A 21,549-nucleotide genomic window follows, 5' to 3' on the forward strand; every position below is an offset into this window, starting at 1 on the left:
GGGAATATGGTGCCCTTCATGAATCATCAAGATGTCTATTGACATTTCCAGGGGCTTTCTGTGAGATCTCATTTTTTAAATTCTGACTCAACCCACCAGAATGATTTGACGGTTATGGCGTATGACTCCTGCCTACAATTACAAGAATGAAAGTCCTCAAACGCATCTGCTAGTGGAGAAGAGAAATAAAGCAACATTTTTGGAACACATAGCCTCTGTAAGTAAGAGCAACTTTGCCTTACTCTCTGTTTGTTCGAATTTTAGGGAGATTTATTGACGTTTAGGGTACTAACATTGCACAGGCCAAGCAGAATGGGAGCGTTTTGTGATGTGGGAGATTCCATAATTACATGACAACCAAGATTCCCAAGGCCAAACTAAACAGTGTTACTGAGGATACGTATAAGCCTCCTACCCAGTTAAGACATTTCTGTGCAATAATAATCTTATCACTTTTGCATATCAGATTATTCCAAGTAATGCTCATCCACACCAGCTCTTTTAAAATAGAACATCCTTAAGGCATCACACATGTACAAGGGCAAAAGCAAGAAAGTCCCATTGTAGCTCCAGGAGGGAAAGAATGCATGCAAGTGTTATAAACCTGAGGAAACACTAATTCCATAGTGGCGCAATTACTTCACAGATTGGATTATTCTGAAGAGAACCAATGCCTTTTGAGTCCTACTGTGTGCCCAGATCCTCATTTTGTGCAAAGGACACAGAAATGGATAAAACACCTTCCTTGCACTCAGGGCACTGAAAATATTGCTCTTTTCTCTGCTAAATCTTTTTGTCTCCCAGTCTTGCATAATCACGCGACCACACTGAGATCCACTTCTGCCGTTTTATAATGCGCGCACCGAAGTTTCCAAGTGCCTCGGTGAAATAACGCCGACTTTTACCCTGAGATCCGTGGAAGTACGAGGTTTACTGTTTTGTTCTCCCTGATAAAAGAGAGCACAGTAACTAGTTGCTGGGTGACTGCATAAAACACAGGCCCCAAGTGCAGCCGGGAAGAGCAGTTAGCAATTAAGTAAAGGAAATGACTAGTGGGTTTGAAACTCCACACGCTGCCCATGTACTTGTTAGCATAGGGAGGCATCTGGGTTGCTGGGGCAACTTTTATCACTAAGGAAGTAGTTTTGGTGACTCACGCTCATACAGAGTGACTTCTTTCAAAATCTGTGTTTTCAGTGACCTTACCATTATGCTTGTGTTTTCCCTTTTCTTTGGACAGGACAGAAAAAGCTGCATTCGGATGGCATGGTTTATTCATTAGTAACATATTATTCACCGGCCGGCTCATGTTTTGAAATTTAACGGACTCAGTGGTGATCAGAGTAAAAGGTCAGTAGTTCTTGCAGTATATTGCTATATGAAATGTCGACCTAAGCTTATTTTCTAAGCAGAAATGTTTTATCTTATATTAACAACATCTTTTGTCAGTTACTTTTTTGTTACTTAATGCAACACATGCGATTAAAAATACTGGTGGTACTTTTGGGAAGTAAACTAGAATACTGAAGTACTTTACACTGTAACCTAAAATGCCTTAATTTTCCCCCACGATGAATAGTGGAATTAAAATCTCCACTGAGAGTCGTCTGGAGATGATGGTTATAAAAATAAAGAAACTTCAGGGCAACTCCTTTGCAGCCTCTCTCTTCAGATTAACTGACTAACTGCTTGATGGTCCAACAGTATTTATTGGCAATTGATATTTTTCTGTGTTAAAAACTAGGCGAGAAGTTGCAGAAGTGGTGAATTAATTCAAAGAGTTATAGGCCGACAGTGTGTTTGGGGAACGATGTGGGAGAACTCACTACGGGAGAGAAAACTGGGAGCCTGGTAAGTAACCTTTGCGGCACCAACTTTTAGTGTGGTCAGCACAGAGCTCACCGGATCCTCAGTACATCTTTTGTCCTAACCCCAGAAATTGTGCTGGAAGTTGCAAAATTTAGCTGTTTTCACTTTGCTTTTAACGTAGCCCTTGTCTGTTTTTAATTTTGTGGCTGGAAAAGCTTGAAAAAGACAATGAGTCATGACGACCGTTTCTTTTCCCTCCAGATCGGAGTCTTCAGAATGAGGCGAGGGCATGGAGCACCATTTTTGCGATTCCAGAGCCCTGAGCCTTCACACCCGAGGGCTTTTCCGTGGGGCCCCTTTAAGGGGACATGGCAGAAGTGCTAGTCCACTGGTTCTCAAAGTGTGGTACCCAGACCGGCAACATCAGCATCACCTGGTGTTTGTCGTCAATGCTCTCAGTCCCCGGCCCAGATGCACCGAATCAGAACTTTAGACCAGGGGCCCAACAATCTGTTTTTAAATAAGACTTCCAGATGACTCTGAGGAAGGCTGAAGTCTGAGAACTGCTAGTGAATTATTAGTATTTGTGGCCACAGAAGAGGATGAGCGTGGCAACACTGGTGACTCTTTGTTTATGAGGAAAGGAAGAATAAATAGAAAAGAATGTTTTAGCTTTTAGAATTCAAAAATAAAAAATAAAAGTCTGAAATTTAATTAGGGGCACTGATTGCTTGCAGGAACCTTTGCTTTCTCAGAGGAGGGCAATCTGATGACTAGGGAACTCTGAAATATATCGGCATGGTTCTGAAATTCTAGAATAAACTCTCGTGAGAGCAGGCACAGCTTTCTATATTAGGGCATCAATTCAACCCCGGTTTGTAAAACCCTAGAAGACTCGTGTGTTCCATTGGCTTTGCCAACTCATTTGCATCTTGAGGCCCCAGTTTCTGTCTGAAAACCATATGCATCGTTACTTGCCACAAGTGATCTCATCAGAATGAAGTCAGAGATTCAGGATATGTAAGAGGATGTGTGAAGCGTTTTGATTATTGACAAATGAGAAACATGAGGATCAAGAATGATTCCTAGCGGTATTGTTGGCCAAGACTGGTTTAGAAGCTGATACAAAAATGGGTTGATATTTCAACTTCCCTTTGATATTTACCTCCTTGACTGCCTGCTCTGTCATGTGTTCATTTTCGATGCTAAGTAAATCACAGTTTTTAAAAGTTGTGTATCTTAGTTTCCTCAACAAAAATATAGCATTCGTGATCCCCACTCAGAGGATTGTTGTGAGAATGAAATCAGATTAAAATATGAAAAGGCAGCTTGTAAAGGTCTAACATTACACAGCTGAGATGTTGTTAGGACCATTGGCATTTTGTGTCCAGGTTGAGGAAGCTTTGTCACTGTTGACATAATGGCATCCATAGTTTGGAATAAGTGTGTCTGTCAGCAGATTTTGTGATTACAAAAAATAGCCATGTTTACTTTTCTACTAATTCTCTTCCAGTGGAATGTTTTCATTTTCTCATGAAATGAGAGAGATCCACATATGTTTTATTAAAGAAAGCAAGCCTGATATTTTTTAGCCTTTGAGCTGATGGACTACATTTCACTTCTTCTTTCGGGGAAAAAGGACAGATTCTGGGTAAATTCACAGGTCATGGATAAGCCTCAGTTTCTTTGTATATAAAAGGGAGGTGTTGATAATACAGAGGTGTATGAAGTGAGAGATGTATATAAAATGCACAGAGGAGGGGCAAAGGGTAAGCACTCAATAACATGGGTTGTTATTAGTGTTGTTATCGTTATTAGACGATAGCTTGGAGAGGGGCAATGTGTCTGAATAGTCAAGGGAAGGAGAAAATAAGAAGACCAGGGGGCAGCTTATGAAATGGCCCGATCATTTTGCACATGAATATTCAAGCAGTTCCCATGACTTTCCTGGTCACTCCTATTAAATCAAACAATTCTCTGATTGTTGCTAACAGAGAAAATTAATCATAGTGATTTATAATCTGCCTGTCTACTTGATAATCAACATTTGAATTTTGCTTTAAAATTCTGTGTCTTCCCTCTCCAGGCATCATTGCGCTGGATACAAGAAAAAGGGAGTACTGAATTTCTCTCTCTCTCTCTCTCTCTCTCTCAAGTGGTTCTTGTTGTCCTTCCCTACCTTGCTGACTAAGGTCTCTTGCTGGTTAGGGTTAGGGCTCATTGAGAAGAGGTGAAGGGGAAAAGCAAGTTCTTTCTTGACAAGTGTTGGTGATCTAGAGTACACCGCTCCACTTGGCATGTGTTTGAATGGGCCCTTTTCCTAGCAGGTGCTTCTGTGGGGACTTCTCATCATTGAGCTGTCTCACCCAAAGCACCCTTGACATGCGCAAGTGGGTTTGTATTTGGTCTTCCACAGTCCCATGGAGCAATTCAGAAGTACGCTCTTTGCTTCTTTTTGCGAAAGTAACTTCTTTACAGGGGCTCATCCTCCCCCAGAATCTACAACAGCAAGTTCTCCTGTGTATGACTCAGATCTGGTCCCAAGGAAATACTTTACCTACCAGAACTCAGAGGATAATGAGGGCACAGTTTTAAACTCCCAGGGTGGTCCTCTGAAGCTCTTTGCCTTTGGCCTTAGGTGAGTAGCAAACAGCCCCAGAGATCTTCCGGGGAGAAAGGTCAGTCCACACAGCACACTGGCAGTTTTCTCTAAAAACTTTCCTCTTCAACAGTCTCCAACTTGTTTATACCTTTGACATGGATAGATAGCTGGTTGTGAGAGTTTTATGTAACTCTTTCTGGAACCCTTCCTCTGAAAACTTTGCATTGTACTGTTGTATTTCACTTTGGAAGGTGGTTTCTAAGGCTTGCTACTTTACTTGAAACTTGCTTTAACTCCTATTAAAGGTAAAAAGGGAGAAGATCACTTTGGGGATACTCTGACTCCTCAGACAACAGCCAAAAATTGTGGGTGCTGCCAGGGAGATTGCTTTGTCTATGCAAGTGTCATTGGGACACTCCTGAGTGTCCAGATCACAAAGTAATCCCAAAGTCAGGCTTTAAATGTGAGCGAGTGTTTTTTTTTTTTTTAAATGTTTTATTTATTTCTAGGAGAGAGAGAGAGAGAGAGAGACAGCGTGAGCAGGGGAGGGTCAGAGAGACAGGGAGTCACAGACTGAAACAGGCTCCAGGCTCTGAGCTGGCAGTCAGCACAGAGCCCGACGCGGGGCTTGAACCCACGAACCGCGAGATCATGACCTAAGCGAAAGTCAGACGATTAACCGACTAAGCCACCCAGGTGCCCCGCAAGTGTAAATAGATATTCATATTTAATGTTTTCCTCATAGGTAGCTTTTTGTTTTTTAAAGTGTTACCTTATTCCTGACATACAGTATTAACCTTTGGACTGACTTCTCTTATTGTTTTGGGAGCTAAAATGTGTTTAAAAATGGTGTTCAGCTGAAGTTAAAAAACTACTAACTTTTAACAGTTGTTAAATACAATTCCCACTTGTATTTAAGTAAACTCATTTTGAGACAAATTAAACAAAACATTTTATATATTGCATTTAAATTATCTTTTTGCATTGCAGGCATAATTTTTTCTTCTTTATCTTTTTTGTTTGTTTTTAAGTTTATTTGTTTATTTTGAGAGAGACAGAGTGTGAGCGGTGAGGGGCAGAGAAAGAAGGAGAATCTCAAGCAGGCTGAGCGCTGTCGATGCAGAACCCATGTGGGGCTCGAACTCATGAAACTATGAGATCATGATGTGAGCTGAAATCAAGAGTGGGAGGCTGAGCCTACGGAGCCACCCAGGTTCCCCCAAGCTAAGTTTTTCTGTGAAAGTTCGCACATGGATACATGTGGACAGGTAGACACAGCTCTGAACTCAGATCCCAAATGTGTGTGACTGCCTTGTGGTAGTTCAGAGGTGTGGGTGTCTTAGTACACTAGGAATACGGAATTGGACTTGGAATGTCACATCAGCCTCACTTCTTGATGGGTTTTTGTAGTTACCAGATGCTGTTGTGAACATTATATGAACTTTTCAGAACTTGCTGGGAATTTGAAAATTGGGTATGGTAGGTATTTGTCTAATAATTCTTAATATTAATTTGGTTATTTTTTCAAATGGGCTTGATTGGCATGGTGGAGTTATGGGAGCAAAACCCTGACATAATGACTAAATATTCATCTATGCATACATCCAGCCAAGGGACTCCTTTCTTTAAAAATTTAATTTATTTTATTTTGAGTAGGCTCCACCCCTAGCGTGGAGCCCAACGTAGGGCTTGAGCTCACAGCCCTGAGATCAAGACCCGAGCTGAGATGAATAGTCAGAAGCTTAACCGACTCAGCCACCCAGGCGTCCCCCACGGGACTTCTAAAATATTAGAATTTTGTACTAAAATTGCCAATAATTAAAAATAAATCATCATCATCATAACAAATCATTGGCACTAATCTGAATTAAAAAATAAAGCAAGGCCTGTATTTTGGTTCCTAATTGTGAAAAAAATGAGAATATCTTATTTTTTTAATCTTGAAATACTTTCTATTTTACTGTTTTTTAGTAAGTATGTGGGAACAGTATTGTCAAGGCCAGGTGCCTCATACCATAGTGTTCTTTACTTTTCTCTCCTCCCATTTTGTCTTCCCTGTACTCCCTGTGTCTTCCTTTCCTTGTTTTCCCAGATAGCTGGGGATGTGCTCAGGGGAGATGATGGTTCTTGGAAAGAATATCTGGATCTGTCAGACTTTGAGCTGATTTGAAAATACGGAGGCAAGGGGCGCCTGGGTGGCTTAGTCGGTTAAGCGTCCGACTTTCGCTTAGGTCATGATCTCGCGGTTCGTGGGTTCGGGCCCCGCGTCGGGCTCTGTGCTGACTGCCAGCTCAGAGCCTGGAGCCTGTTTCAGTCTGTGACTCCCTCTCTGTCTGACCCTCCCCTGCTCACGCTGTCTCTCTCTCTCTCTCCTAGAAATAAATAAAACATTAAAAAAAAAAAATACGGAGGCAAGAGTCAAGAAAAAAAGAAAGAAAGAAAGTAAGAAAGAAAGAAGGAAAGGGATTCTTCTCAATCTTGCACAACACTGTAATTTATTTTTTTAAGCTTGTTTATTTATTTTGAGAGAGTCAGAGATAGTGTGCATGGGGGAGAGACAGAGAGAGAGGGAGACAGAGAATCCCAAGCAGACTCTGCCCTGTCAGCTTGGAGCCCAATGTGGGCCTCAAACTCATGAAACCATGAGATCATGACCTGAGCTGAAACCGAGTCACCAGCTTAACTGACTGAGCCACCCATGTGTCCCGTGTGTGACACTGTAATTTAAACAGGATTTAGTGTGGCAACTCACTGCATGGTGTATCAAAGTCTGTGCAAAGATGGTGAGCTGAGAGGAGCAGTACATTCAACAAAGCAAAGGGTGTGTGTGTGTGTGTGTGTGCGCGCTCGTGTGTCTGTGCGTACATGTATGTTAGCAAGGTTTAAAAAGGTTTTTATTAAATTGGAAGCATCAAGGGGCACCCGGCTAGCTCCATCAGTAGAGCACGCAACTCTTGATCATGGGAGTCATGAGTTCAAGCTCCACCTTGGACATAGAGTTTACTTAAAAAAATACAATAAAAATAAATTGGAAGTCTTAAGATGAACTTGTGACTCTAAAAAGTTCCCCCTGTGAAGCTGAAAGGATTTAGACTGTGGCTGGTATCACACTCCCTCATGCCAGAAGTTGTGCGGGAACATCTGATGTGTTTCCCCAGCACCTGGGTTCCTATCTCTGCCACTCTGCAGAGAGGCATCCCAAGAAGAACCAGGGCCCATGGGAATGATACGAACTTAGGATATAGTGTGTGAAAGAAGTATTATAAACCACTGGGGAAGGGAAAACTCAATATTTGTGGGAAAGTTGGGTTTAAAACCTCTCCTTGCACCCCATATCAAAATACATTAAAAAAAAAAAAAGAAACCTAAGGAAGAGAAGAACATATAGAGACATAGGATAAGTCACAAAGGAAAACTATGTATATGTGCAGAAAATTTAATACTTTTGTGTCATAAAATATTGTAATCCAAATTCAATGGAAACTGATGAACGGGGAAGTGTTTTTTACAACACACGTGGCCGATGGCTTTATAACAACAAAAATAAAATTGTGGTAAGTCCATAAAAAAATCCTGTTATCCCAGGAGCAAAAGGTCAAATATGGCAACTGACAAAAGAAAAAAATTACAGATGTCCCATAAAAATGTGATAATTCATCCTCGATGTTAACCAAAAAAAAGGGAAAATCAAAATGGCACCCAAATTTTTGGCCTACAAGATTGACAGAGGTTTAAAATGACGTCACTTGTTGGTGAGGCTGCTAGAGGGGAGTGTTCTCAGTCACTGCTGATGGGACTTTGGGCTCTGTAATTATTTCGGAAATGAGTTTTGACCATATGCATCAAGAACTTACGTAATAATTACGTCTTTTACCTAGTGACCGCCCTCCACCCTTCTAGATTCTAGCTGATGAAAATATCAGAGCATTTGGATATTTATATGCAAGAATATTCATGCGCTGTTCATGTAGCAAAAAACTGAATCCTCTTAAATGCTCAATACCTAGAGACTAGAACACAAATTGTGTCTGTTTACGTTCTACAGAAACAAGGAAGGAAAGATACGCAGTGAACAGTTTAAAAGTGGTTGTTTTTTAGGAGTAAGGATGAAATCAAGGTTTTATTTTTTTTTAGAAGAGTGTGTCTTTTTCCTCCTTTTACTTTTGTGATTTGCTTTATCCCTCCAAATTAGCATGCATTTTTTAGAAAATTCAGGAAAAAATAAAGAGAACGTGAAAAATGATACATCTCTTTGATTGAAAGGCAGAACTGGTCATGATACGGTGTTAGATGGAAAAAAACCAGGGTATGAAACACAAATGCAGTAAGATTATGATTTTAGTAAAATATAATTAGTGCAAAGACTAGAGAGAAATCCTAAAATGTGGGCCATAGTTATCTCTTGTGGTTTTTTAAAAATTTTCTTTTTTCATATGTTTTCCTGTTTTCCAGACGATGTGTGATGGACGTAAATATTTTATTACTAGTGCAAAAAGAGGTAGAATGGTTCTTCTATAGTTGGACTGGGCCTTCAGTACTCTGGGCATTTCTGATGTATGCTTATTAGGTCTCTTTCACTTTGGGTGATCACCAAAAATTTGTTCTCCAAATAATAATGTCTCACCTCTATAGGAAACAGGTAATAGGATAGATCTGAAGTTTTGGGGTTTTCAAACTGTGAGCTCTACAGGGTGTATAAACACTGCTCTTGGTTTCATTCTCTTCCCACCCTATTCTAGGATTGAGGCGTAAAGTGAAAGGAGTAAAAAAAGATGGGCCTTGCAGATTCCTGACATTTTTTCCTAACCAGAATGATTTTTAACTCCTAATGTGATTTTTTTCCCTCCTCACAATATATACCAGCTTTCTTCTTTCATTTATCCTTTGTTATCGTCCAGATTTTTAAAAACATTGATTCTATCTTCTGATTTCTCTTCTTTAAAAAAAAAAGGGGGTGCTTTGGTGATTTGTAAATAAATCTGTTCATCTGGAGAATATTGATTTATGGGACGTTCGGCAAATCACATGAAGTTTTCTCCTTTTGATTTTTTTGTAAAAGAAAAAAAAAAACCCTGACTATTCAAAAAGAAAACTGATAGGGTCTGGATGGATTTATGAGCATTTTAAACATTCATAAAGTTCTTTGAAACTTACAGGCCTATGTGAATGTTTATGATTGATCTATCCTATTATTAAAGCATACTTTGCCATCCACTAAAATATAGTCTATTTTGGTCATTCTGTATTCTCTGAATGACTAAACATAGAACAAATCCCTTTGAGATTTGTACTATATTTTAACTTTGCAGTAATTACCTTAGATGGAAATGAAACACTCAATCTTTATCTTCAGGAGTCAGTGTAACCTATAACAGAAGGGTTAATGACTTCTGGGACATTCCCAGTGAGTAGAAAGTTTGGGGTAAGCGGTAACTTGTGTAAGGTTTACTGAAGTGACTTTGAAAGGCTGTAAGGTCAGTTTTAACAGTTTTAAGTAAATCCAAGGTTGGGGTTTTTTTTGGGTTTTTTTTGTTTGTTTATTTCTTATGGAGTGAATAGACCTAGTGATAATGTGATTACATTTTGGTTATTTTTATCACCGCTGGATCGTGTGATAACGATCCTAAGTGATCTAAACTAGTACCTGGCTGGCAAGGGTAAGGTAAAAAATCCTTTTATATGATGTTTTCTAGATTTTAATTTGTTGGTACTGACAACGGTAGCAATTTTTAAAAAAGGCTATGAAGAAGAACAAGGGGTTTTATGGAGCATGTGTGTATGTGGGGTGTGTGGGTGTGTGTGGGTGTGTGTGCATGACTTCCTCTTGCTGGCCTGGCTGGATCTGGTTAGGGGGATTTGGTTACCTCAAACAGTTCTGAATGTTTGGCGAATTAGCAGAGAAAAGGAGCAAAGTAATAATAGCTCTCTTTCACTTTGATCTCCTCTGTTCCCATCATGAGTCTTGTTTTCTTGCCTGAAATAACGAAGGTTATCATAGAAAACAATAAGGAAAGACATCTAGTTAGAGACAATGCATATTAGTATCTTGGCAATATACCCTTTTTGAAAGCATACCAGGAAAACAGTTCTCTGTATGTAATTGTTAGAAAAGAATGGATTGTATCTTACATTATGACAAAGTTGTTCAGATAAGGAAGGAAGCAGATATTTATTGTTCCAGGCACATTACTGAGTTTCTCTCTCTCTATCTCTTTTTATATATGATGATTAATTATTGATTAGATACACATGATACCTTGCTAGCAAATATTACCCTTATTTCGTAAATGAGGAAAGTATTAGAGGCAGGATTCATATTGACTCATTTATTCTAAGGATCATGTTCCTTGCACTGCATCAAGGTGTCTTTGTAGGAAGAACAGGGCCAAGAATCTATTATAAATGTTAGTAATGAGTCTTTGAGGTTATCTCTCTTTTGTGAAGCAGAATTAACCTTTGTTTACAAAATGTATTGCCCTATCAGTTAAGGTTACCTTCATGGATCTCAAAAGTTGCCTTCATTACTCAGGCCAGCCTGTTCTCCAGGAAGCAATGTATTCTGGGTATCAGGGCTGCTTTAGTTTGGACTCTTGGGTTTCCTTCTGGGGTGGAGGCCCAGCAGGCCAAGCACAGCTGAGCCTACTAAGTATCTTCTGTACTAAGTTGTGCTATAGCCAGCCCTGGAAAGATCTCTGAAGGAAACCCAAGTATCGTATTCCCCTTGTCCACCGAACTGTGGGCTTGGGCAAGTGACCTCAACTTTCTGGATCCCCGTGTCTGCTTTTGTCAAATGAAAACAGCATGAAATCAGTGTCCCATGGGTCACATAGAGGCAGCCGCAGGGGTGGGTGGGGGTTGGGGAGGTGATCTGGAGTTCTCCTGGGCCCCCTACCCCGTGCGTCAGCAACACAACAGCTGTGTACATGTGTGTGTTTCTGCATACACCCTCTGCCCCTGATTCTAGGTTTTGTGGGAAGAAAAGGTTCTACATCTAAAAATAGTTGGAAAAACACTGGCAAATAGTCCTTAAGATTTCTTCCAGCTCTAAATTTCCATGGGTGTAGGAGAGCAGTTTTAATGATAAAGAATCCCACGATCTTTAATTTAACTAAAATATAATCTTTAAATTTTGTTGCCAAACATTTTTAAATTAGAGATTTCAGATATAATCTGAAAAATCAGTGTCAAAAATCTGTGACCGAGTACTTTGAGATGGTAAGCTATAAGGCAAACCGCATGGTGTCTATGCTTTTCAGCAGAAAAATCTAGAATTACATGTCCTCATGATTCCTATTTAAAAAAAAACATTTATTCTCTTCCTTCTTCTGAGGTAAGTGTAAGATAGTATTTACAACTGGAAGTCGCTAGAGTACAGTTCATAAAGAAAAGTACTATTCCTTCAAGACACCGTGAAGTTCATCATTTTCCTTCTTTCTCTCTTGGAAGTTTATCATGTCATTGAAAGAACACACCTGTTGTTTCCTGCCTCTTTTCTTTTGTGACAGTTTGTGAACACGGTGACTGGACATCAGAGGAAAAACAGAAGTATTTGGTTACAAGGTTTGCTATTGTGTGAGTTCCTTTTCCTCTATATCTTTAGGGCACTTGTTAATTTAATTTAATTTATTTTATTTTATTATTTTTAAATGGTTTATTGTCACGTTAGCTAACATACAGTGTATACAGTTTAGTCTTGGCTTTGGGAGCCAAGTGATTCATCACTTACATACAACACCTAGTGTTCATCCCAATAAGTGCCCTCCTCAATGCCCATCTCCCATTTGCCCTCCCCCCCTCCCCCCCATCACCCCTCACCCCCATCGACCCTCAGTTTGTTCTCTGTATTTAAGAGTCTCTTAAGGTTTTAAGGCACTTATTTATTTTTAAAATTTTTAATGTTTATTTTTGACACACACACACACACACACACACACACACACACACACAATGTGAGTGGGGGAGGGGCAGAGAGAGAAGGAGACACAGAATCTGAAGCAGGCTCCAGGCTCTGAGCTGTCAGCACAGAGCCTGACACAGGGCTTGAACCCTGAACCATGAGATCATGGCCTGAGCCAAAGTTGAACACTTAACCGACCGAGCCACCCAGGTACCCCTTAGGGCACTTATTTTAAATCAGTGTTCATGGTACAATAATTAAGCACTTGCTGCACACTTCAACACTTGTTCATTTATTGATGGGCTACCTGTTAAGGTCATGACTTCAAGAGACTGACTTTCAGGCAACTCTGTCCAATGAAACTTTCTGTGATGATGGAAATGTTCTCTCATGGCTGAGCAGTACTGTAGCCCCAGCCACATGTGGCTATTAAGTACTTGGAGCATGCCTAGCATAAGTAATGCACTAAGTTTTCAATACTAATTAAGCTAATTTAAGCTTAAATCAGCAGATGTGGCTGGCGGTTACCTTATTAGACAGTGTGGCTTTGGAGGATCAATACAATTGATGAAATAGTCTTATGTTCAGGGGAGAGAAGGCATTAAGTTGTTTTCATTATTGGCACCGTAATGGCTGGAAATGGGTTACAGATTTTTTCCGTTTAAAACCATTTTAGTTAAGTATTTTTTCAGTGCTTGGTACATAAAAGAGTCAATCAGTGATTGGATGGCGTTACTAGGTTTCCCCTTTCAGCAACTCATGCATCTGGTGCATTCAGGTCACTCACCATCGTCCCCTAAAATTGCCACACCTGTAGACCTACCTCTCACGCTACCCTGGTCTTTGTGGGAGTTCAGAGCAAGGCTGTGTGTCTCTTACTGTGTGTGCCACTGTCCGTTTTCTGACTGCCTGTGCTTCCAGGCTCAGCAGCCCCTCGGTCATGCCTACGGCTTGCAGACTTGCAGCCTTTCATTCATACTGCTCCAAGCCCAGGCTACTCCTGGACACTGCCCACACGCCCATAAGGCCCTTAGAGGTCTGTGGCCATAAACACCGCTCAGCAGCGTGCAGATCTGACCTTGTTCACTTATGGCTCCTAAAACCAGCATCGCCACACTGGAGCAGGAGCAATTCCCGGGGTCAGAATCATGCCATTGGAGGCAGTCGAAGGGACCGAGAATGCGTCACTTAGGGGATGTCATTAGATAGATACTGCTGCTGAAACATACTATTATATTGTGCTAGGTATTGGGCTAAGTGCTTCACATTCTCCTTTAACCCTCGTAGCAACCACATGTCCTATTTTTACACATAAAAATAGAGATGAGATGTGTGCTCAGGCTCAGAGAGGTTAAGTGAGTTGCCCAAAGTTGCATAGCTAGGAAGCAGCAGATCCATGATTCCTAGTTAACACTCTTTGGCTCTCATTATCAGAGAGGGACAGGTCTTCAAAATCAGTGCAGAGGGCAAATCGAAAGGGAGTAGATTTTAGGTGACCATACCGAAGGATGTTCTACTAGTCCAAGCTCTTCGCTCTGGACATCTCACCTGTGAAGTACGCTGTGGCCCTTAGCAGCAGCTCACAGCTGAGGCCCAATGCAGGCACATCAGGACTGTGATGTAAAGGCCTTCATGAAAAAGCGGGATCCTACAGGTGAGAGATAAACTCTCGGGGCCCTTCTGATTCATGTTCCTTCTGAATACAATTTCCTCTCTTGAGGACGTTTATTGCCAATTTAATCCCATATGACTCCTTTTTCATTTTCCATGCAATTCATACAGACCATTCTTTTTTTCTGCATGAAACCAATGTGTACTGTATTCATCACTCACATTTGCATAAATGGGGTATTCTCTCCCTTCAGCAAGGCTGTTTAAGAATCCACATCACATTTCACTGGGGAATAAAGAATGGCCTGGATCATGAAACTCAAAGATGATTGCCAAAAGTATCTTAAACATTTGGCAGACCATTTCGTTCTGTTGGATATTAATGATCACGGAAATGACAGGCAGGAGAGGAAGAACAAAACGTAATAGACTTCAAGTTATACAATGAGCTCTTAAATACCTGAGATATGCTATTATTATTTTAACATGCTCTTCATGCTATATTGTGCTTTCTAATTATTTCTGATATGCTTCATATGTGCCAGGTGTTAACTAGCATTTTGGGGGTTTTTTTTGTCAAGTATTTTGTGTGTTTTGAGGGAAAATAATACGGAATATCATAAAGTCTGATTTTTTATATTTGTATTGTCAAAAAGTGTGCTGAGTTTCTGTGGTTAGAATATCCGCTCTATTGGACATGTCACTGAGGATAACTTTATGGGAAACTGGGATTAGAAAGGTGTTTTTCTCCTGTAAGTACATTTATGATTCGCGTTGGGAAGCAGTCATCGCTATGTATCCTCATTTTCTCTGTACCTGCCCACCCTCTCCTCCTCGTCAACTACTCCTGATTGTGGCATCCCCAACTCACACAACTTGTGCCAGGGCTTGGAAGCGAACACATACCTAATCTGAGGGAACCTAACAATTATAGATGCTTCCATGGAAGTGATCGCACATTCTGATTATGGAGAACGTTTTCATTCTTTTTTTTTTTTTTTAAATATTTATTTATTTATAGGAGAGAGCGAGAGAGAGCGTGAGCAGGGGAGGGTCAGAGAGAGAGGGAGTCACAGACTGAAACAGGCTCCAGGCTCCGAGCCGGCAGTCAGCACAGAGCCCGACGCGGGGCTCGAACCCACGAACCGCGAGTACATGACCTAAGCGAAAGTCGGACGCTTAACCGACTAAGCCACCCAGGCGCCCCTAGAACGTTTTCATTCTTGAAATGATTTTCACACATGTTAAGTTTTACAGAGGAAATACCATGTATCCGGATGTGGTGGATCAGGTAGAAGCTGGGTTGGAAAGAACTGAAACCGTTTCATGATAGGAATAGGTAGGATCTCTATTTCAGAGTGCTGGCAAGGTGTGGATCAGGGAACCAAACAAGTTGGGAGTTCTAGCCTAGGATTCTAGAAGGAAGGATCCACTTGATCCGGGAGAAGGTTAGGATTTCTGGGCAACACAAAGAACATGGGCAAGGAATGTGAGCAAGGAAACTGAGGCACGGAGGATGTTTGGCGAATGCTGACCGTTCCAGTTTGCAGCAGACCTGAAGAAGGAAAGAAAACAAGTTAACAAAGAAAAGTAAGTCTGGGGCTATATTGTGAAGACCCTTAAGTATCAGCGTGAACAATTTGTAATAAGCCTGTGGGAATGGGGGTCTAGCTCCCTTTCTCTCAGGAGATTGGCATTTTCTGTGAACTCTTACATATAGTTTTGGCCTGACTCTCCCCTATGGGGTAAGATCCTTGATCATATTTATTTTGATTTACAGTACTAATGCTAAACAGATTCTAGGTTTATTTAATATATTGGTTGTTGACTGTATATAAATCATTGTTACATACATAGCTCCCTTTATATGTACTGATATATTTATTGCACTAATATTATGTAACAAATACTAGAAAAGTTTGTTTCATGCATTTTCTACATGATATTACTGTGTATAGATGATTTGTGTAAATTAAATTGGTTTCAAAGTACATTTGTTTAGGGGTGCCTGGGGGGCTCAGTCTGTTACGTGTCTGATTTCGGGTCAGGTCATGATCTTATGATTCACAAGTCTGAGCCCTGCATTGGGATCTGTGCTGACAGCTCAGAGCCTGGAGCCTGCTTCTGATTCTGTGTCTCCCTCTCATTCTGCCCCTTCCCCACTCACACTCTGACTCTCTCTCTCTCTTTCAAAAATAAATACATATTTGTTAAAAATTTTTAAAGAGTACATTTGTTTACAGATTTTAAAACATCTTTTAGATAATTTCAGTTTGAGCAGATAATTCACATGTGGCCAAAAGGGGACTCACTTTTTCAAACACTAATTCAGGCATAGAATTTTAGAGCTTCAGGGCCCTCAGCACCCATTTCTCCTGCTTCCTTCCCTTTTATTTTGCAGATGGGGAAACCCAGCTCAGTGCAAAGTCACAGTTACTGGCAATGCCAGAGCTAAGATTCTGTTCTCTATCTTTCTGCTACCCTTACTATCTGAAAGAAGTGACCAACAAAAACAAAGCCTTTAAAGGCCAATACACATCTACCATGAAAATGTTTCATAGGAAACATCAACAAGGAGAAGTTGCATATTTCAGATAGGGCAGTCATACTCTTGTTTATACCGTTACAGTAGGGCACTTGCGGAGTTTCTAACAAATCAGTGTTTGACTTATTACAAGTAGTTCTCCCCAATTTTGCCTAACAAAAGCGAACGCGTGGCGGTAATGGGAACAATATGACACCACACCATGAGATCATTTCCTCCCTTGCATATGGCCACGTTTAATTTTGTGATCCAGCTTCTGACGACGTGATCCCTGGAGCATCGTGGAGAAGCAAGGCCCTAGCACTTCTACATGATATCAGCAGCAGATCCTCTGTTCAGGCTCTTTGCCCCGTTGAAGTACGATGACCCCACCAGCAACGAGAGCAAGCGTTCCCCGTCCTGCACGCACAGGGGGCTCTCTCTGCTGCGTGGCTGTGAATCCTGTGCTTGTGACTCTGGGACCCGCTCGCGGGAGGAGGCCGAGTTCACTCCGTCACCCCGGAACAGCTGCAAAACCTGGCGCGTGCTCAAAACCACTGTTGGTGAGGTTTGCACCCTTAAGGCTTCCGAGGGACAGGAAAGCAGCGAGCCTGGAAAATGACTTTTTCTGGATTCTAACCTGGGTTAATTCACTTCGAGGCAATGGTAGATTTCGCTCCTCTCCTGAGCTCCGGCTTAGTTTTTCCTTCCAAGGTCCCTGAATGCATTTTAGAAGGAAGACGGGGCGTTAATCAGGCTGCTAGTCCCTCGGGAGGCCGTACTGTTCCGTGCCCGTTGTCCCCCCCGCTGACCCCTGTCACCCCCGGGGCCCCGCGCTGCTGGAAGCTCTTGGAGAGGGAGCGGCCATAAGGGCGGGGGGAACCGAAAAGCCGCGGAACCAGCGGCGAGGGGGCAGCGCGGGCGGAGGAAGCACGGGAAGGGGAACCGGCAGGCCTAGCTCGCAGGCGGCGGCCGCGGCGTGGGGATGGAGCCCCTGCGGGTCCTGGAGCTGTACAGCGGCATTGGGGGCATGCACCAGGCGCTGAGAGGTGAGGAGCACACCCCGCCTCTCCCTACGTTCGCCCTGCCGCCGGCTCGCCGCCTGGGTGCGGGGGAGGGGCCAAGCGGCGAGACGCGGGGGGCGGAGACTGGACGGGGGCGCCCGGTTGCCCTGGAAACCGCCCTGGCGCGCCGTCCCCGCCCCGCGCTGCGGGCGGAGACTCCCTCCCCCCCCGCCCCCACCCCAGGGTGGACCAAAGGGCGGGCCGCGCGCCTCTGTGGACTCGGCTTGTGAGTCCTGTTCGGCGAGGCCAGGCTAGAAAAATCAAACTAAAATGGTCCCGGCGAGGTGGCCAGAGGGGACCCCTACGTCGTGCGGGTCCCCAGTGTGGCTGCCGCCTGGAGGCGTGGACACCTACCTGCTGCTTCGCCTTCGAGGAAGTCGTGGCGGGGGAGGGGAGGTCGCTGGGGGCCTGGCCGGTGAGGGGGTCTGTGTTCGAAGCGAGAGCTACAGTTAAAGGTCAAAGTTAGGGAAGCCCAAGCACACTGTGGAGAGAAGGCGTCGAGGCAGAACGTGCTCAATTCCGACCTTTGACAAGAAACAGCACGCCTTGTCTAGATGCATGTAGGCGCCAGGAGAGCGGAGTTGAAACTTAGTTGTGACCTTGGGCTAGGTCCTTCACATTTTTGAACGCGTTTCCTGGTTTTCAAATGTGAAAAGTAATCTATTTTCAGGGAAGGCTTATGATGAGGATGAGCGATAAGGCGGGTGAAATGTTCAATGGTGCCTGGTACACGGTAGCCACGCAAAGGGCTATAAATTATGAGTACCATTCTTCCTTTTCTGTATCTCTTCCATTTTGAGGTTTTAAATTTCTTCAGTGATAAGTTGGAGCTGAGAAGTTTCTTTTTGGTGATGTTCGCTCAAAAATATTTCCAGGCATTGTCGAGGCGCTGAAGATACAGCGTGGCAAATAGACTTCGAGCATGCATGTTTATTCTTAAATTACTAAGGCAACCACATAACTGAAACTTGCCTGCTTCCTTTTTTTTACTTCCGAGGGCAAGAAAAGACTACTACTGTAAGATACAGACAATAATATATAATGAGTTGAAAATGATACGTTTTCTGAGCATATGTATTGAGTTTTGGTTGTAGACTAGGTCAGTGATTATTAAATTTTTATTACTTACCAATTATTTGCTGGCTCTCTGCATTCACTTCTCTTTTCAAAATTTACCAGCATGAAAACAAAGGAAAATTCTAGGGGTGCTTGGCTGGCTCGGAAGAGCACGGGACTTTTGATCTCAGAGTTGAGTTCTAGCCCCATGTTGGGTATACAGATCATTTAAAATGAATGAATGAACTTTCAAAACAGAGAACATTCTAGAACTATTTGTTCTCTTAGTTAATTTTGTAAGATTTTATAATGTCAGCATATTTTCCCTTATCTTGAAAACCCCTAATGACCATAATTTTAAAGCTTGTTTTTTTCTTTATCATAAACTGTAACTCAGCCACTCCTTAAGGGTTTGATATTGGGTTACCCCTAATTTTTTGCAAGTATAAATGTGCTACAGTTACATCTTTGATCATAAATCCTAATTTCCTCTTTAACTGTGTTTTCTAAAAGTCAAATTACTTCGTTTAACAATAAGAAACTGTGTGCCACTTACTAAGTAAAAAATTATGAGACTCTCTTTTAAGGCTTTTGATAGATAATACCGCAAGTTGAGTGCCTTCCTGAGCTATGTATTCATGAGGATTTGCATTATCCTTTCTTTGAACCTTTGCTAATTTGATAGGGAAATCGTATAATTTTAACTTTTTTTTTGGTTAAAGAATATTCCGAATATTCAAATATTTAGTTAAGTATATTCTCTCCTGTTAGCCAGGGCAACCTGAATTTGTACACATATTTCTGTTACCACTGCTACCATCCTAAACTTTATTAAAATAGTTTCTCAATTGCTCGCCTGTTTCTACTTTGCTTTCCTGCCCCACCCTTTCTCCACAGAAGAGAATGGTCTTTTGCTCCGTAAACCGGATCATGTCACTTCCCTGCTTAAATGGCTTCCCTTCGAGGTTAGAATCACAGTCCCCTCTCCGTCCTCTGCTTTGGAGATCTGGCTTCTGTCTGCCTCTTCCACCTCGTCTGGCACTGTCCCCCTCCTTCGTATGTCCAGACTCACTGGGCCTTCCCTGGGCTCCTTAAACCCTCCAGGGTCCGTCAGTGTTCTGGCCTTTGTTTTTGCTGTGGTCTCTGTTCTGAGCGCTCCAGTCCCAAACTTTACCACCGCAGCTGCATTTCATGTCTCATGTCTCAGTTCCTATGTGGCCCTTTCACAGCAGCCTTCCTTGGGTGACCCTGTGATCCAGGGTCACCTTCCCGCTGCCTCTCCACCCGGACGCACTCACATCTTTTGGTTTCAGGCCTACCTATGGGGAGTATTGACTCTTAATCATACCTGATGCCAGTATTTTCCCCACATATTTGTATTCCAGTGTTCATTTGTTTGATGTACCAACATTTAACATTTTTTTTGTAGTAAAATGCATTGCTGTTTTTCCATGTGGATTTTATATAATAAGAAAGACCAAAAAGGTAACGAGCACTAACTGCAGTATTTATTCGGGACCTTTTAGGTGTCTGGCTCTGTGTTAATTATTTTAATAAGGTAGTTAGTGGCAAGGCCAGTATTGTAACCCAGGATTCTCCATCTGACCTCTTAACCATGCTGAGCTACCATTTTTATGTTTAGATCTGCTGCTTGAATCTAGCAGTACAAGAGGAATAATAACTTAAATTTTGACAGATTTCTAGATAAGGTTTATGATTAATTTTTTTTATTGTGGTAAAGTATACATAACATAACCATTTTTAAGAGTACACTTCAGTGGCATTAACTACATTCACAGTGTTCTGGAAACATCAACACCATCCTTTCCAGACTACTAATTTGTCTATTCTAGGTAACTCCTATAAGTGGAGTCATACTGTATTTGTCTTTTTGTGTCTGATTTATTCCACTTAGTATGTCTTTAGGGTTCATCCATGTTGTAATACAGAAGTGCTTCATCCCTTTTTATGGCCGAAAAATTCCCCATTATATGCACATGCCACATTTGGTTTCTGCCTCTGTTGATGGTCTTGGTTGTTTCCACCTGTTGGCTGTTGTGACTAACACTGCTATGGATGCTGGTTTAAACCTGTTTGATTCCCTGCTTTCAGTTCTTTTGAATATATACGTAGGAGCGGCATTGCTGGAGCAAATGATAATTCTGTGTTTAACTTTCTGAAGAACCGCCAACCTCTTCCACAGTGGCTGCACAATTTTATATTCACACTAGTGATGTGTGTTGGGGGGGTGGGTAGGGATTCCAATTTCTCCATCTATCAAAATGATTTCTTATTCCAATTTTTTTTTTTTGTAATAGTTTTCCTAAAGGGTGTGAAGTGATATCCCATTCTGGTGTTGATTTGTATTTTTCTAAGAGCTAAAGAAGTTAAGTGTCCATGTGTTTACTGGTCATCTGTGTATCTTCTTTGGAGAAATGTCTGTTTAAGCCTTTTGCCCATTTTGGAATTGGGTTTTTCTATTCTGTTGTAGGAGTTCTTTATATATCCTGGATATTAATCCTTTATGAATTATATGATTTGCAGATATTTGCTTCTACCTAACTGAATTTTAAAAGATAAATTTAACTGCATAAGCAGGATGGTAGGTTTGTCTGAAAACCAATAGATGTTTTAATACCTCAGTTAAAATTTTCATCTTCAGAAGTAAATGCAATATGCTTTTATATTGTTGCAGTCACTGTGTGGATGCTCCTTTATCTTCTGAGTTTCATTTAACTGTAGTTTTTATCAGCATGTCCATGTATTTATGTAGTCCATATCTCCCGGTGTTTCTTTTTGTTCTTGTACAGCTTCTAGAACAGTATTACACTTGTGACAGGGTGTCTGTGGTTGATGTTGAGTTTATTATTGAGTAGGTAATCATTCTACCATTATGTTGATAAAAGCACAGTTTGTTTAGCCCAAATTTTTGTATAATACAGAACCCTTTGTTACAAACCACATAATCTATTCTCCAGCTAACATA

The 21,549-nt window shown here is 41.6% G+C and overlaps 1 protein-coding gene across 4 annotated transcripts in view; it reads left to right on the forward strand.

Annotated features, from left to right (window-relative positions):
- Positions 1-1,788: 1,788 nt before the first annotated feature.
- TRDMT1 (tRNA aspartic acid methyltransferase 1) overlaps positions 1,789-21,549 on the forward strand; it is a 75,291-nt gene continuing 55,530 nt past the window's right edge. For 2 of the 4 annotated variants that reach the window (XM_039245878.1, XM_039245881.1), the window contains exon 1: positions 16,721-17,006. In XM_039245878.1, the coding sequence (XP_039101809.1) occupies positions 16,775-17,006 (232 nt within the window). In that variant the 5' untranslated portion in view covers positions 16,721-16,774. Of the gene's footprint in view, positions 1,852-16,720; positions 17,007-17,329; positions 17,493-21,549 lie in introns of those variants that run through there. The other 2 variants (XM_039245883.1, XM_039245880.1) reach the window with 2 other exon arrangements.

The sequence above is a fragment of the Hyaena hyaena genome, unplaced genomic scaffold (assembly GCF_003009895.1).
Source record: "Hyaena hyaena isolate Hyena2069 unplaced genomic scaffold, ASM300989v1 scaffold_277, whole genome shotgun sequence".
Taxonomy (NCBI): domain Eukaryota; kingdom Metazoa; phylum Chordata; class Mammalia; order Carnivora; family Hyaenidae; genus Hyaena; species Hyaena hyaena.